This window comes from Schistocerca serialis, chromosome 10, assembly GCF_023864345.2.
Source record: "Schistocerca serialis cubense isolate TAMUIC-IGC-003099 chromosome 10, iqSchSeri2.2, whole genome shotgun sequence".
NCBI classification, from domain to species: domain Eukaryota; kingdom Metazoa; phylum Arthropoda; class Insecta; order Orthoptera; family Acrididae; genus Schistocerca; species Schistocerca serialis.
In genome coordinates this window covers 51273656-51287502 of record NC_064647.1, presented here as the reverse complement: position 1 = coordinate 51287502, position 13847 = coordinate 51273656, and the positions used below count along the sequence as shown (strand labels likewise).

General features: G+C 40.9%; 1 protein-coding gene and 1 pseudogene across 1 annotated transcript in view; one reads left to right on the top strand and one right to left on the bottom strand.

Annotated features, from left to right (window-relative positions):
* LOC126425143 (cytochrome P450 4g15-like) overlaps positions 1 to 13847 on the bottom strand; it is a 168074-nt gene that overhangs the window by 89446 nt on the left and 64781 nt on the right. Inside the window, exon 3 of the mRNA XM_050088090.1 lies at positions 2698 to 2899. Coding sequence (XP_049944047.1) covers positions 2698 to 2899 — 202 coding nt within the window. The remainder of the gene's footprint in view (positions 1 to 2697; positions 2900 to 13847) is intronic.
* LOC126425392 (5S ribosomal RNA) lies at positions 1830 to 1947 on the top strand (annotated as a pseudogene).

The window sequence follows — 13847 nt, the reverse complement described above, 5'->3', positions numbered from 1 at the left end:
GTAACTATCGTAAAACAAGGAAAATAAAAAATACCGACATAATTTTGTGTTTTTACAAAGCATAATATAACTAATAATTTTCTTAAATTATTGGGGGAGGGGCTCCCCCCGCTCGGCCCCCCTCAGGTCCCATGGTGTCGGCGCCCGTGGACACAGAAGGCCCTCTGGTAGCTGTGCAACTACACTATCTGTTGGTGGGCCGACGTTTAAACCATTATCGTTGCATCTACTATTCTGTAGATGGCATATGCTCTCATCGGATCAAAATCGACGTCGTCTTTCCACGTGTAATAATTTCTTTCCAGCAGTGTATAATAATGGATCTTTGTGTAGCGTTTCCCATAAGTTTAATTAACAAACAGATACACGTAACAGAGACTTTAGTCAAGAATTATGTATTTTCTATCACTATTTACAAAAGTCTGTCGACGCTGAGGTAACGTTTTAATTCCGCGACTGTAGAAATCACTTGGTTTTGAGGTGAAGAAGTCGTCAAGCCATGTTCAGAGCGTATTTTCATCCGGAAACGAGATTCCTTGAAAGTTTCTCGATAGAGAGCGGAAAATTTCAGAGCGAAAGATGAGGTGAATAATGTGAGTACAGAATGACTTCCCTGCCCAATTTCTGTTCAGCGTTTCTCGTCAGTCTAGCAGCCCGGACAGGCGCTATCGTGGAGTCGCGCCGACTGCTGGCCCCTGTTCTCGGATTACGCCTGCGAGGCTGTCGTCAGCAGCGGCGGCTGCACCTCGGTACACCACACAGCTGCTGTTCAACCAGATCCGTAACATTATCTTTTGCGGATGGTTGCAGGCCTTTCTATGAGGAGTTACTACTTTGTTTGGGCTCAACCATTCCTGTATTTCCCTTATTTTAGCATAGGGCCACAATTTCTCGTCAAGAGTACTGTTGTTCACAAGTCAATTGATGACTAGCAAGTAAAAATGTACAAATGGTCAACCGCTGATTTTTGCAATGCTGCCTAGGAGCACGCGGTACCCACACAGCCGATTTCCGAACCTTCCTCATTGCATGCAAATGTCGCACGACGGTGGAATGATCGTAGTTTGCGACATCTGCCAGTTCTCAAGTACACTGACGAGAGTCATTGCGGATTAATGCGTTTAAACGATTTTCATCAAACCTCGAAGATCTTTCTAAACGTGTCGACTCACGTCAAAACGATCCTCCTTAAAACGAGTAAAGCATTTCCTTATCGTTCTCTATCCAATGGTATTTTTCACATACACGCTGAAAATGTTTCTAGCTCACTCCGCAGCTGTCATCCCTCTGTTGTAATACATGTCGGAAATGTTCCTATTTCTGTACTCAATACCCCATTCTAAAGCATCCACAGCTCCGAATGACGAAATGATAACATGTAAACTCAAATAGCAACAGCGAACTACAAATAAAAAATAACAATCGATAAAAAATCCCATAGCAATTGGAATACCTAGATCGGAGAAGCAATCACTGTGATACGATTTGTTTCGAACCCATCCTCTATACTGGAATCTGACAGTATTTAATCCATGGCATACCGTCTTTTAGCGGTGTTTTGTTTTGACAGACAACGAATGTTGGGGAAAAAAGATTCCAAGCTTTTCCGCTCTAATGTTTTAATGATGTGTCAACTGAAGATGAGGCTTTTAGCGCCACAGAACAAGTAATGGGACAGTAATAAAGGGCCGAATACAGCTGAAGCTCTTACTAATACCCAAGATCAAAAGAAAAGCGCTAAGAAATTATGCACCAACGTAATATTTTTCATCTCGACCAGAGTGACTAGGTTCTCGGCATAAAAAATTTAACTTGTTTATTTTGGAATGAACAACAGCTTTACTGCTGTGGATACACCAGTTCCCGTCAGATCACCGAAGTTAAGCGCTGTCGGGCGTGGCCGGCACTTGGATGGGTGACCATCTGGGCTGCCATGTGCTGTTGCCATTTTTCGGGGTGCACTCACCATCGTGATGGCAATTGAGGAGCTCCTCGACCTAATAGTAGCGGCTCCGGCCATAGAAAACCATCATAATGACCGGAAGAGCAGCGTGCTCACCACACGCCCCTTATCCGCATCCTCAATGAGGATGACACGGCGGTCGGATGGTCCCGATGGCCTGAAGACGGAGTGCTTTATTTTGGAGTCCATGCTTATGCATTGCACATATGATATGATGAACAAGACAATAACAATATAGTTGAACGGTATCAGTCCTATGAAGTATGAGCTTGAGATTTCGATCTTAAATAACCTACAGCCTCTGTAGGGTGTGAATAAAAGTATCTTCATGTACAGCTATTCCTACAAGATGTTCCTTTTTCATTTCTGCTTGCCTCTTTCGCGCGTTATTATAAGTCCTTATAAACAACGAATTTTGGACATTTGTGGCAGTCTTGTGGGACCAAACTGCTGAAGTCATCGGTCCCTAAGCCTACACACTAATTAATCTAACTTACACTATGGGCAACACACACACCCATGCCCGAGGGAGGACTCGAACCTCTAGCAGGGGGAGCCGCACGGACCGCGACAAGGCGGCCAAGACCGCACGGCTACCCTGCACGACTACAAACAATGAAAACCGCCTAGCTTGTACAAATAAAAGTAGTTAGTTCGCCTCAGAGATAACTGTGGGGTTTTTCAGAACTCAGCATGTCTTTCAGCGGCTGCCTTACCTCGGCTGGCTGACTCACCTCAGAGTGGAACGTGGGGTTGATGAGTTTGCGGTGCACCCTCCACCGGACGGCATCTATGGTGACCAACCCGTCGCCGACGAAGGTCCGCATGGCGCTGGTGCCGAAGTTGCCTCGGTCCACCAGCTTCGACGTCAACAGGATGTGCTGCGCGTCATCTGGGTGTGCCACCAGCACCACCAACTTTGGGCCCAGGTACAGCCTGCCGCAGGATAAAACGGGTTCCCACATGTTCAATTGTCGGTATGGCAGATAAAACAGATGTACATCTATTACAACTATAATTAGTGTGACCCAACAGTTCACGAACATGACAATACACCAGTGAGAAAGTTTACACGACTGTATAAGACGTGTACAATGCACTAAGAAGTCATTATGACGTGATTTCTTCAAGTACCGTAATCAGAGTCTCTAAGCATCTTGGCAACAAGTCAGAGACGGAGTGCATCTGTTCCTGGAGATCTCTCAATAATTCTTGCATCTTTGACCACAAATATTTATTAGCAGCAATGGAGGTGGGAATGAACAAGTGCTGCCAACCCATCTACACCTACACGGATACTCCATAAATCACGCTTAGGCGCCTAGCAGGGGGTTCATCGAACCACCTTCACAATAACTGTGTAATATTCCACTCTCGAACAGCGTGTGCAAAAAACGAATAGTTATATCTTACCGTGTGAGCTCTTATTTCTCTTATATTTTGTTATGATAATCGTTTCTCCCTATGTAGCTCGGCGTCAACAAAATATTTTCGCACTCGGAGGAGAAAGTTGGTGATTGAAATTTCGTCAGAAGATGCCACCGCAACGAGAAACGCCTCGTTCCGATTACGTCTACCCCAAATCCTGTATCACGTCCACTCTCTCCCCTATCTCTCACGCTAGGCCTCTGAACAACGTACTGTGCTAGAATTGTGCTAACACGTAAAATACCATCTCTGTGGGACATTTTGAAATGATAAATAGTGGTAAAATGCGACCCTTGCGTTAGCAAGTGAGGAATGACATTCATGTTCCCCTCGAACAGTATGTGGTTCGTGATTTGTTGATAACAGAAGTAGACCCAATGGTATATGCGAGACAGATCCAGCCTCCAGAGAACGTCTTCGAACAAGATGCCCAGAGAAAAGATGTGTCATTACGAGTAAAATGAATGCTGCGATTGAATCAAGATATCAAGACACCAAGATGAGTATTATCTGACCGTCCAACATAATACATTTTTAAGACCATAATAGGTCACAAGATTCGAAACTAGTGAAATGTTGTAACTCCATCCAACGTGATGAAGACGTCTGGGAATAAAAGTGTTTTCCAAACTAGAGGGTGGTGTACTCACCTTTCTGCAACATAGTCATGTAGATAAACACACATTTAACATCACATAACGTGAGGTGGTAAATGAAGATATCTTGTAAGATTATGTTAACAACAATCGTGTCGATTTTTGAAGTTGCTGTCTTGGATGCAACTTGTGATATTCGCTATTTTTGGCTTCATTAAAACAGCATATAGTTAATACTTTCAGCCAGAAGGCAAATACTTGTTAATGAAGAATGATTACTGTATAATAAGGCGTCGCACAGCGATGGTGGAATTTCCTAAATCATGTAATTCGTCGTCTTTGGGCGGCAACATAAACAGAAGAATACGGATAGATATGCGATCCTTCACTATTTTGTTCGCTAGAGAACAAATGAAGCCTTGAGCGCTAAACACTTGTACTGTTTTTCTTAAGTAAAACGGACGCAGATTTGTGGCAGTCTGATCTAATTTTTACTAAATGTATAAAAACGTGTTATGTCTAAGTTTGAGTGAAGTGTAGAAAGAAGAACTGTTATAATTTATCGTGACGACGCACGAGCGACTCAAAGAGGACAATGGCTGTCTATATAAAAGAGCGCTCAGTGGACATGAAACGGACATAAGAATCTACCGTCATTGTAGTACTAAGCTTAAGGTACGATATATGTTTTAGTTATAATAAATATTTGTTCTGGAAATATTGACTCATTTAGCAGTGCACATTCCTATCATCTCCTCAGTATTATTTTCATTTTAATTATGCATTTTGCTAAGATTACAGACGCCAAGATCAGCAGTCCAATGTGCGTGTTACATTGACAAAAAGAAAACTGTTTTATCGTCTTCTTGCATCACCTTTAATATTGAATTTCCCTTTTGTGTGATGTTACAGTTGTTTTTGCGCCCTTAAGAACTTTCTGGTCCCTTAGGAAATTGTTTTGTCATAAGAATAACTTCACGACCGGGTATGATCGTATCTACGACCATGAAGTAATTAGAAAGACGATAATGCAATTTCTTAATCAAATAGCACTCTAGCTGTGACTGCCTCAAGCCACGCGAAACTGCAAGTAAAGACTATTCACATTTCATAATGCAATATTTTATGACAATGGTCAATCCATGATTCTTACGCCAGTTGCGACTAATAAAATAGTAGGCAAAATCTCAATTTCCAATTTTTCCACTGAATAACAACATCACATTTTTTTTGTTACATCACACTTGGCGCCCGAACAGGGACTTGACAAAAAATTAGTTCAAATACTTGGAAAATTTTCTATGTGCTTGTGTTAATAAATGTTCTGTCGTTTCATGTACACGTCATCCCTCTGAGAGAAAGACGGAAAATATGCTGGTCAATAACGCAGTTTAATTACCGAGAGGAAGGAAAAGAAAAGAGACGCGAATTTTCTGAGACAACATAGCGGTAATCAAGCCATCAAAAAGTAAGTCAGAATTTTGCATACGCAGTGTAGTGCTTCAGTAGCAACGTTGCTTTTCCAAGTCAATCCACATCCCTTCTATCTCCTTCCCACTATAGAAAATCTGCTTTATTTTATCTTTCAAAGTAAAATTTTTCGTAGTCTGATAATATAATTTTTTCCATTGTTAGAATAGCTGTATTACATTTCCAACATCGTGGATAGTGCGTGCAATTTGCAGTGAAGAGCATCTTCATTCATTTGTCTGAAATGTTTAGGTTCCATCTTGTCTTCTCGCCAGATAGAATTTCATTTGTTGCTCACGCGACAGCGGTGCTCTTAGCGGACTCACCACGTCACTGACAAACGACGAAAGCCTTGCGCAGCACGTGACTTACTGACGAAAATGGCACATAGTAAACAGACATGTGACAACAGGAGACGGGAGTGAAGACGTTAACAGTATTCCATACCCTTTACGATCGCGAACGGTAGGTTCCCATGTGGAAACTGAACTAACTATGTCTGTAACAGAGGAAAGTGACCCTAAAGTCCAAACTCTTCCCGCTGCAGCTACAAATGACCTCGGTGCGTTAATGGAAATGCTGAAAAAACAGTTTGACGCAGTAAATGAGACTATAAAAACACATAATGAGACTGTTAATGCCCGATTAGATGCTGTAAGCGAATCAGTAAAAACACAAAACGAGACTGTTAACGCCCGATTAGATGCTGGAAGCGAATCAGTAAAAACACAGCTAGCCACAATCAAAACGGCTGAATTAAATACCCAGTTGGGAGAGGTGCAAACTAAGATCAGCGATCAAATTCAGAAAATGCAGAAACAGGTGAAAAGTGAAATAGCTGAAGTATCTGGAACATTAAACACAAAAATTCAGGCAGCTACCAAAGAAATAAACTCAGTTAGAAATGCAGTATCTGACATCGAAGGTGTAGTGGAGGATCTGTCGAGGCAGATAGACTCAATTAACATCGAAGAACAGGTTAAGAGCACCGTGAAAACACACACGGAGGCATTGTCGGAAGACTACGGTGAATGAATAAAGGGTAAAGATATTTTTATCGAAAAGAAGGCTAGGGAGGAGCTTAGGGAGACTGTCAAGGATGTAACATATGCAATCTTAGCTGCTCTTGGTAAGTCGGGAGACACAGTGGTTTCTGAATTGGGACAGATTCGAAGGACACTTCTTACACGGGATCTTCCCGAGTGGAAGCAGCAAGTAGTGGACGAGGTCAGAATGCTGAGAAACTGGGTAGAAAATCCGCACACGCATACGCAAACTATAGGGAACAACTCTTTAGACGGTGACGAATGTCATCAACTCCTTATGGTTCACCGCCTGATCACATCCAAAACAACAGTCCTGTTGAGCCCCGAGTGGGGAAAGTAAATGATCCGCCCACAATTGTGAGTTTAATGCAAGAGTAAAGTGTGATTAGGCATCGCACTTTTCCTGTTTTTCATCCGCAGAAGCGCGAAATACACCCTATCGTGTTCCTAAAGAATTTTTCCGGCATATTTCCCAGGAACTGGACAGACAGGCAGCGTATTCAGTTCGTCACTGGATTTATTTCCGGTGATGCAGCATTATGGGGAACGGAAATGGTAGACACGTGTAGGAATTATAAAGAGTTTGAGAAAATGTTCTTGGCAAAATTTTGGTGTAATGGGGTACAGCCGAGATTAAGGAAGGAGGTGTATGGTGCGGAAATTTTCAATGAGAAGTATGGAAGTCTCCGGCGATACTTCGAGAAGTATCTAGCAAAAATTAAATTCTGGGATTCTCCGATTACTTCCAAGGACGTAATTACGATTCTCAAAAGCAAACTCCCTGTGTCTATCATAGAGAAACTAGTAAATGTGTCCGAAGAAAACACGGATGCATTCCTTTCTGTGCTGGATTCCCTAGATTTAATTAGCGAGGATGTGCGCTCCAAGGTTGGCAGCGGCAAATTCTTCCCTGGCAGCCAGCAGACTGCATCGCACGTGGACAACAATGCGCCGAAGGAGAGAGCGAGCTACTGCGGCCGCTGTTGCCAACCTGCCAGCCGTTATGAAAACACAAACGGCAATAACTTTAAACGGAAGCAGAAAACCTATTACAGTAATCAGCAGAGATACCACCCAATTTACAACCACCAGGTACAACATCAGTACGGAAACCCACCCTTTAATTCTGTGCCTGAGCAGTATGGAAATTCCCCACAAACGAGTGGTAATTTTTCAAATGGGCCAGTGTACAATCTAAGTTATAGGTCGAAAAACAGCAAGTGGCATGGGCAAGGCGGAGGCCACCCAGCACAGCATCAGAACAACTTTTCCCAGTATAGAGGACCGCGGAACAATTTTCAAACGGCACCAAATGCGAACTTTCCTTCACAAGGAAATGGTTTTGCCGGCAACCAAAAGATCGGGCGACAGCAGCCGTCACAAGTATTCTATTCACAACTGAATGCACCCAGTGGATTTGAACGCTTTACACCGGCATTTGTACCACATAACCAGCACCAATATGAAACGAAACAAACACTTACGGCCATGAATGACAAACAGACTAAACATCCTGCGGAAAATTAGAGGCAGCGCCTTTCATTAAGGAAGAAGGGGTATGATAAAAAAAGTAAAAAAGGTTGTAAATTACCATGTAGGTGAAAAGGTATTACTTAAGACTCATTTCAAGCCTTCCTTAATATGTAAGAAAAATCGCAAGTGGCAACATATCCTTATTTTAAGGAAATCGCACATAGGGAGTTATTTATTAACTGACCCGGCTATGGGGAGAGTAAAAGGCTTATTTCACCACCAAGACTTGAAGAAATTTTATAATGGTAGTGGTTAAGTACTGTCGTGGAAATGAATTCTTGCGTACTGGAAATGTCCTTGTGTGAACTGTTAATGGTAACGGTTGCTACATCGAAACTTTAAGTATTAAATGTTAAGTATGAAAAATTGTTTATAGTGATGTACATGAACTGATATTTCTTCAACGAGCTGAAGCAGGAAATTAAGGTTGCAGAAAGAATTTCAATTTAAGTTAGTATACAATAAAAAAAAAGTGCTTGCGAGGTGATTGCCTGGAGCTATATAAATATGTAAAGGTGAGAAATGGAGGAGGGTGCGTAAATAAGCTCTCAAGGTACAAGAAGATTTATAGCTTTATTTTTAGTAATGTAAGTACTTGAAGTTCTGTTGTAAACGCTTAAGCCCCCCTGCTTAAAAAAATACATGTTCAAAACGTCCAGACAGTGAACAGGAGTGGAGGAAATAGTTTAAACTTCAGTTAAAGCGTGCTGTTAAATGAGAAAACAAGTGGTAACCCACATGTGTTCACGCAAGTAGACGACAAGCTGTAGTAAACTAAGTTAATTGAATTACAGTACAAAAAGAGAGGCAAACCATGAAGCATGAATAATGTAGCGTAAGTACTCCAGGAGGCCATTAATTGCTATAAGAGTAAACTGTTTCCCTGTGATCTGAGCCCAATCTAAAGATGGTTGGTTGGTTGGTTTTTGGGGAAGGAGACCAGACAGCGAGGTCATCGGTCTCATCGAATTAGGGAAGGACGGGGAAGGAAGTCGGCCGTGCCCTTTGAAACGAACCATCCCGGCATTTGCCTGGAGCGATTTAGGGAAATCACGGAAAACCTAAATCAGGATGGCCGGACGCGGGATTGAACCGTCGTCCTCCCGAATGCGAGTCCAGTGTCTAACCACTGCGCCACCTCGCTGGGTCCCAATCTAAAGAGTATATGAGGAATGTTAGCTGACGAATTGATTTCAGTAGAATCAAGGTACTAAACAACCACATAGCAAGCCCCCCTGTATCATAAATAAGTCCAAATAAAGGTCTTCAGAAGTTTTGTACTGTAATCTAGCGACCATTCAATACCCTAATTGAAGGCTAATCTAAAGAACAATCAATGCAGTGATATTTAAACTTACTGCTGACTATAACGAGACTAAGATGTAGAAGTAGCAAAGCATACTGTAATGAAAGACGTTAAAAATTTATATATGTGCCTATGTTTATAATGATAATTTCATTTACGTGCAGATTTTATTGTAAAAATATCTCCTAAGACACTCCTCTTATGAAATCCATTTTCCATGTGCCCGTTCCTTTTGATCCTGGTTCATTAACCCAGACCAAGGGTCGACTTGTAAAAGGCACGTGTGCTTCAAGGCAAACAAAGCAGTGCTTATGAGAAATGACACACGTAGTGCGATGAACTTCGCTAGGTTTGGTAATGTTTGTTAATGGGTACTCGTAAATAGTAGACATGCTACGTGGCAGTAGAAAATGATCTTGGGTGCACTAAAGAATAAATGCAACGACTGTTACGAAATCTGTAGTTTTCATAATGAGGAGATGAGCCGTTAAAAGAAAGTTTGAAAGAATATTTTTAGGTTCACTAGTGAAAGTAAACCTTGAGATATAAAGAGTCCATTCATAAAGCAGTTGTTCACTGGACTCGACCAAAGGAGTAACCACTAATTGTAAATATTAGCTCGTATGTGATCTTTTGTAAAAAGTAGAATAGTCTTTCTGTACCAATGGAGGAAACCTGCAAATTTGACTGTTTTGTAAATGAACGCTATCGACGAAGGAAGTGTGTACGAATGTTGTATGAAGGTGCACACTACAGTGCGACGTGCATAATTCTTATAACTGTTCAGTGTGTATTAGTGGTAGTGTTATACTGCAAGTGTACAAATAAGTCAAGACTACGACAACAGGTGCAACGCAAAGTTCAGTGTTGTTCTAAGTGCAGCGACAGCTGAAATATTCGTCGTCACTTACCTGTGAGTCTCACGGGAGGCAGTTGACAGGGAAGTATGGAGGCAGCTTCAGTGTCCGGCTCCTCCGATGGAAAACGCGCGCGAGGTGTGTGTATCGATGCACTCGCGTGATACGAAGTTCACAAGGGAAAAAAAGGGACGATCGACGACCGGCAGCTCTACTGAGTATTGGAGCTCACGCAACACTGTGCGGCCGCTGTGAGTGGCTTTTAACGTGTGGGTGACGAAACAATCCAAACTTTAAACTGCTAACCGCCATGACTTCCATCGTACATACTGGAAGAAAGACATTTGTACACTTGTGTGACTACATCTTCATACGTAAATTAAGCAATTATCTTGAGTTGAAGTTAAGATGAGTAAGAAGTAGATTGTTAGATTACTCAGACCTTAAAGCCATTAATACCGGCACTCCTGAACACTGCTAAAATGAATTATAATCCTGTCTCTTGATGGACAAAGAAAATGAATGTGCACTATAGGAAGACACTAAACTCCAGACCAGTCCTGATCCTTAACCAATGTATCCAATAGGTTGTAAGTTAATACTAATACTTTTCCACTTCTTCTGTTTCATATTGTAAATAAAAACCCGGGAAGCCACTTGAATCCCTGGCACCACAGTGGAAAGGACAGATGTACTGCATGATGAACGCCGTAGCCAGCTAACACAGTAAGTGAAAGCATCACGAAGTGTAGTGCTACGTTATTAAACTTTAATTGAACCACAATGAGTCAACGGATGCTCGAACATTGTCCACTCTAGTTTAGTGAAAATAAGCACTCACTGTACTCATGTATTAGTTGTTAAGCTCAAGAGAAAGTAATTTCTGAATTCTATCCCCTGAAGAGCGAAATGAACGTTCATTTATTGTTATAAGCAAATATGGACCAAACTTAAATATGCACATAAATGTTAATTTTGGTATTATGGAATGAAGTGATTGATGAACAAAGAATGAAAAACTTTATTTTGAAAAATGATAAATATCTGATATATGTTTATAAATGTAATTTCAATTTATGTACTTAGTACGCCAGTAACATTATGTAAGTGTCTTACCAAAAATCACGAATATCTCATGAGGACATGAGGATAGAGGAAATCCTTCGGCATTCCTTCTCTCCTCATGGGAGGCGGTGTGGTATTCGCTATTTTTGGCTTCATTAAAACAGCAAATGGTTAATACTTTCAGCCAGAAGGCAAATACTTGTTTATAAAGAATGATTACTGTATAATAAGGCGTCGCATAGAAATGGTGGAATTTCTTAAATAATGTAATTCGTCGTCTTTGGGCGGCAACATAAACAAAAGAATACGGATAGATATGCGATCCTTCACTATTTTGTTCGCTAGAGAACAAATGAAGCCTTGAGCGCTAAACACTTGTACTGTTTTTCTTAAGTAAAACGGACGCAGATTTGTGGCAGTCTGATCTAATTTTTACTGAATGTATGAAAACGTGTTCCGTCTAAGTTTGAGTGAAGTGTAGAAAGAAGAATTATTATAACTTATCGTGACGACGCGCGAGCGACTCAAAGAGGACAATGGCTGTCTATATAAAAGAGCGCTCAATGGACACGAAACGAACATAAAAATCCACTGTCATTGTAGTACTAAGCTTAAGGTACGATATATGTTATAGTTATAATAAATATTTGTTCTGGAAATATTGACTCATTTAGTAGTGCACATTCCTATCATCTCCTCAGTATTATTTTCATTTTAATTATGCATTTTGCTAAGATTACAGACGCCAAGATCAGCAGTCCAATGTGCGTGTTACATTGATAAAAAGAAAACTGTTTTATCGTCATCTTGCATCACCTTTAATATTGCATTTCCCTTTTGTGTGATGTTACAGTTGTTTTTGCGCCCTTAAGAACTTTCTGGTCCCTTAGGAAATTGTTTTGTCATAAGAATAATTTCACGACCGGGTATGATCGTATCTACAATCATGAAGTAATTAGAAAGGCGATAATGCAATTTCTTAATCAATAGCACTCTAGCTGTAACTGCCTCAAGCCACGCGAAACTGCAAGTAAGGACTATTCACATTTCATAATGCAATATTTTATGACAATGGTCAATCCATGATTCTTACGCCAATTGTGACTGATAAAACAGTAAGCGAAATCTCAATTTCCAACTTTTCTGTTGAATAACAACATCACTTTTATTTTGTTACATCACAAATTCGTAATTTTGAAATTAAAATATGGTCATGTGGCATGTTAAACAGATCGAGAAGTGCACGATAAAAACAAACGAATCAGTATTTCTCCGTATTTACAACTATAAGTCAAGACAGGGGTGGTAATCTAGATATCATAAATGCACCACAGTTGCATTTAATTATGCTGGTAACTAGTTTCAAACTCGAAAGTTAGTTTTCAATCCAGGCCTATTCAAGATAAAATATAAAATCTTATAAAAAACATAATTTCATTAGTTGTTCGCTAAATTATAACATACCTGCGCTAACAGTGCATGGTTAGTAAACAGCCATTTACACATACAGTAGGCAGCATTTCCCTAATACATAGTCACACTGAATGTCAGACCGATTTCACGTTGTAGACAAGTTCAAAAACTGCATTTGAACTAGACTAAATCCCAGTACTGACGACATTGGCGCCTACAATCAGCGGTGGATGGCGTCTCAAATCAGAACTCTTCTTGTGCATCTTCATACATCGTGTCAGATATCTTATATGACGAATAACAAATGGCAGTAACTCCCATCATGTAAAAAAAATTCCAGGAGAGATTCTTTTATTTCTGAGTTTGCAGTACTAAAAAGCAACAAAAGCTGTTTTTATGTTTCCTGGTACGTGTGCGTCCTTGAGATGGCCATGTTTCTGCAAAGCCTCGCTAGGTGGCAGCACTGTGATTAGCAACGCCCTGTTGTGGTTACTGACGCAGTAGTTACGTAATGGATGCTGATTGTGAGCAAAGAATGAACATTACATTCTGCGTTAAGCTCGGAAAAACCCCTAGTGAAACGTGAACAACGATTAAGTAAGCCATATGCACGCGAGGCAGTTTCAAGAAATCGTGGTTTCGAGTGGAACAAAAGGTTTCGTGAAGGCAGAGGTTCAGTGCAAGACAAACCCGGAGCTGGTCGCCTGTCTACAACGATTAAAAACAACGCTTAATCTAGATTTCACAATCCAACGCGCTGTGACGAATGAGCTTACACGAATAGCAGTTGAATATTTCCTTGCTTGCTTCCAAGACCTCCATAAACGTTGGCAACTGTGTGAAGATAGTCAAGGGGTCTACTTCGATAGGAGTATCTTTTATTTGTAAAAAAACCTGACCCGGAACTTTTATGACAAAGGAACTACGTATATTATGCAACACTTTATATTAACCAAATTTACAGCAACACAAGTCCAACGTCAACAACAGTTATAACAAGCGTAATATGCAGAGGTTATTGGGAAATGTATGACGCTTTTCAGAAAGGAGTTAAGAGAGACAGAGATCAGCTAGGGATTTTGAAACTTTTCAATGCGATTGTGTGGATTACCATGGCGCTGGAAGAACCAAAAGGTGACAGTCGCAGGCAGGGAAGCCTGGTGTGTGGAT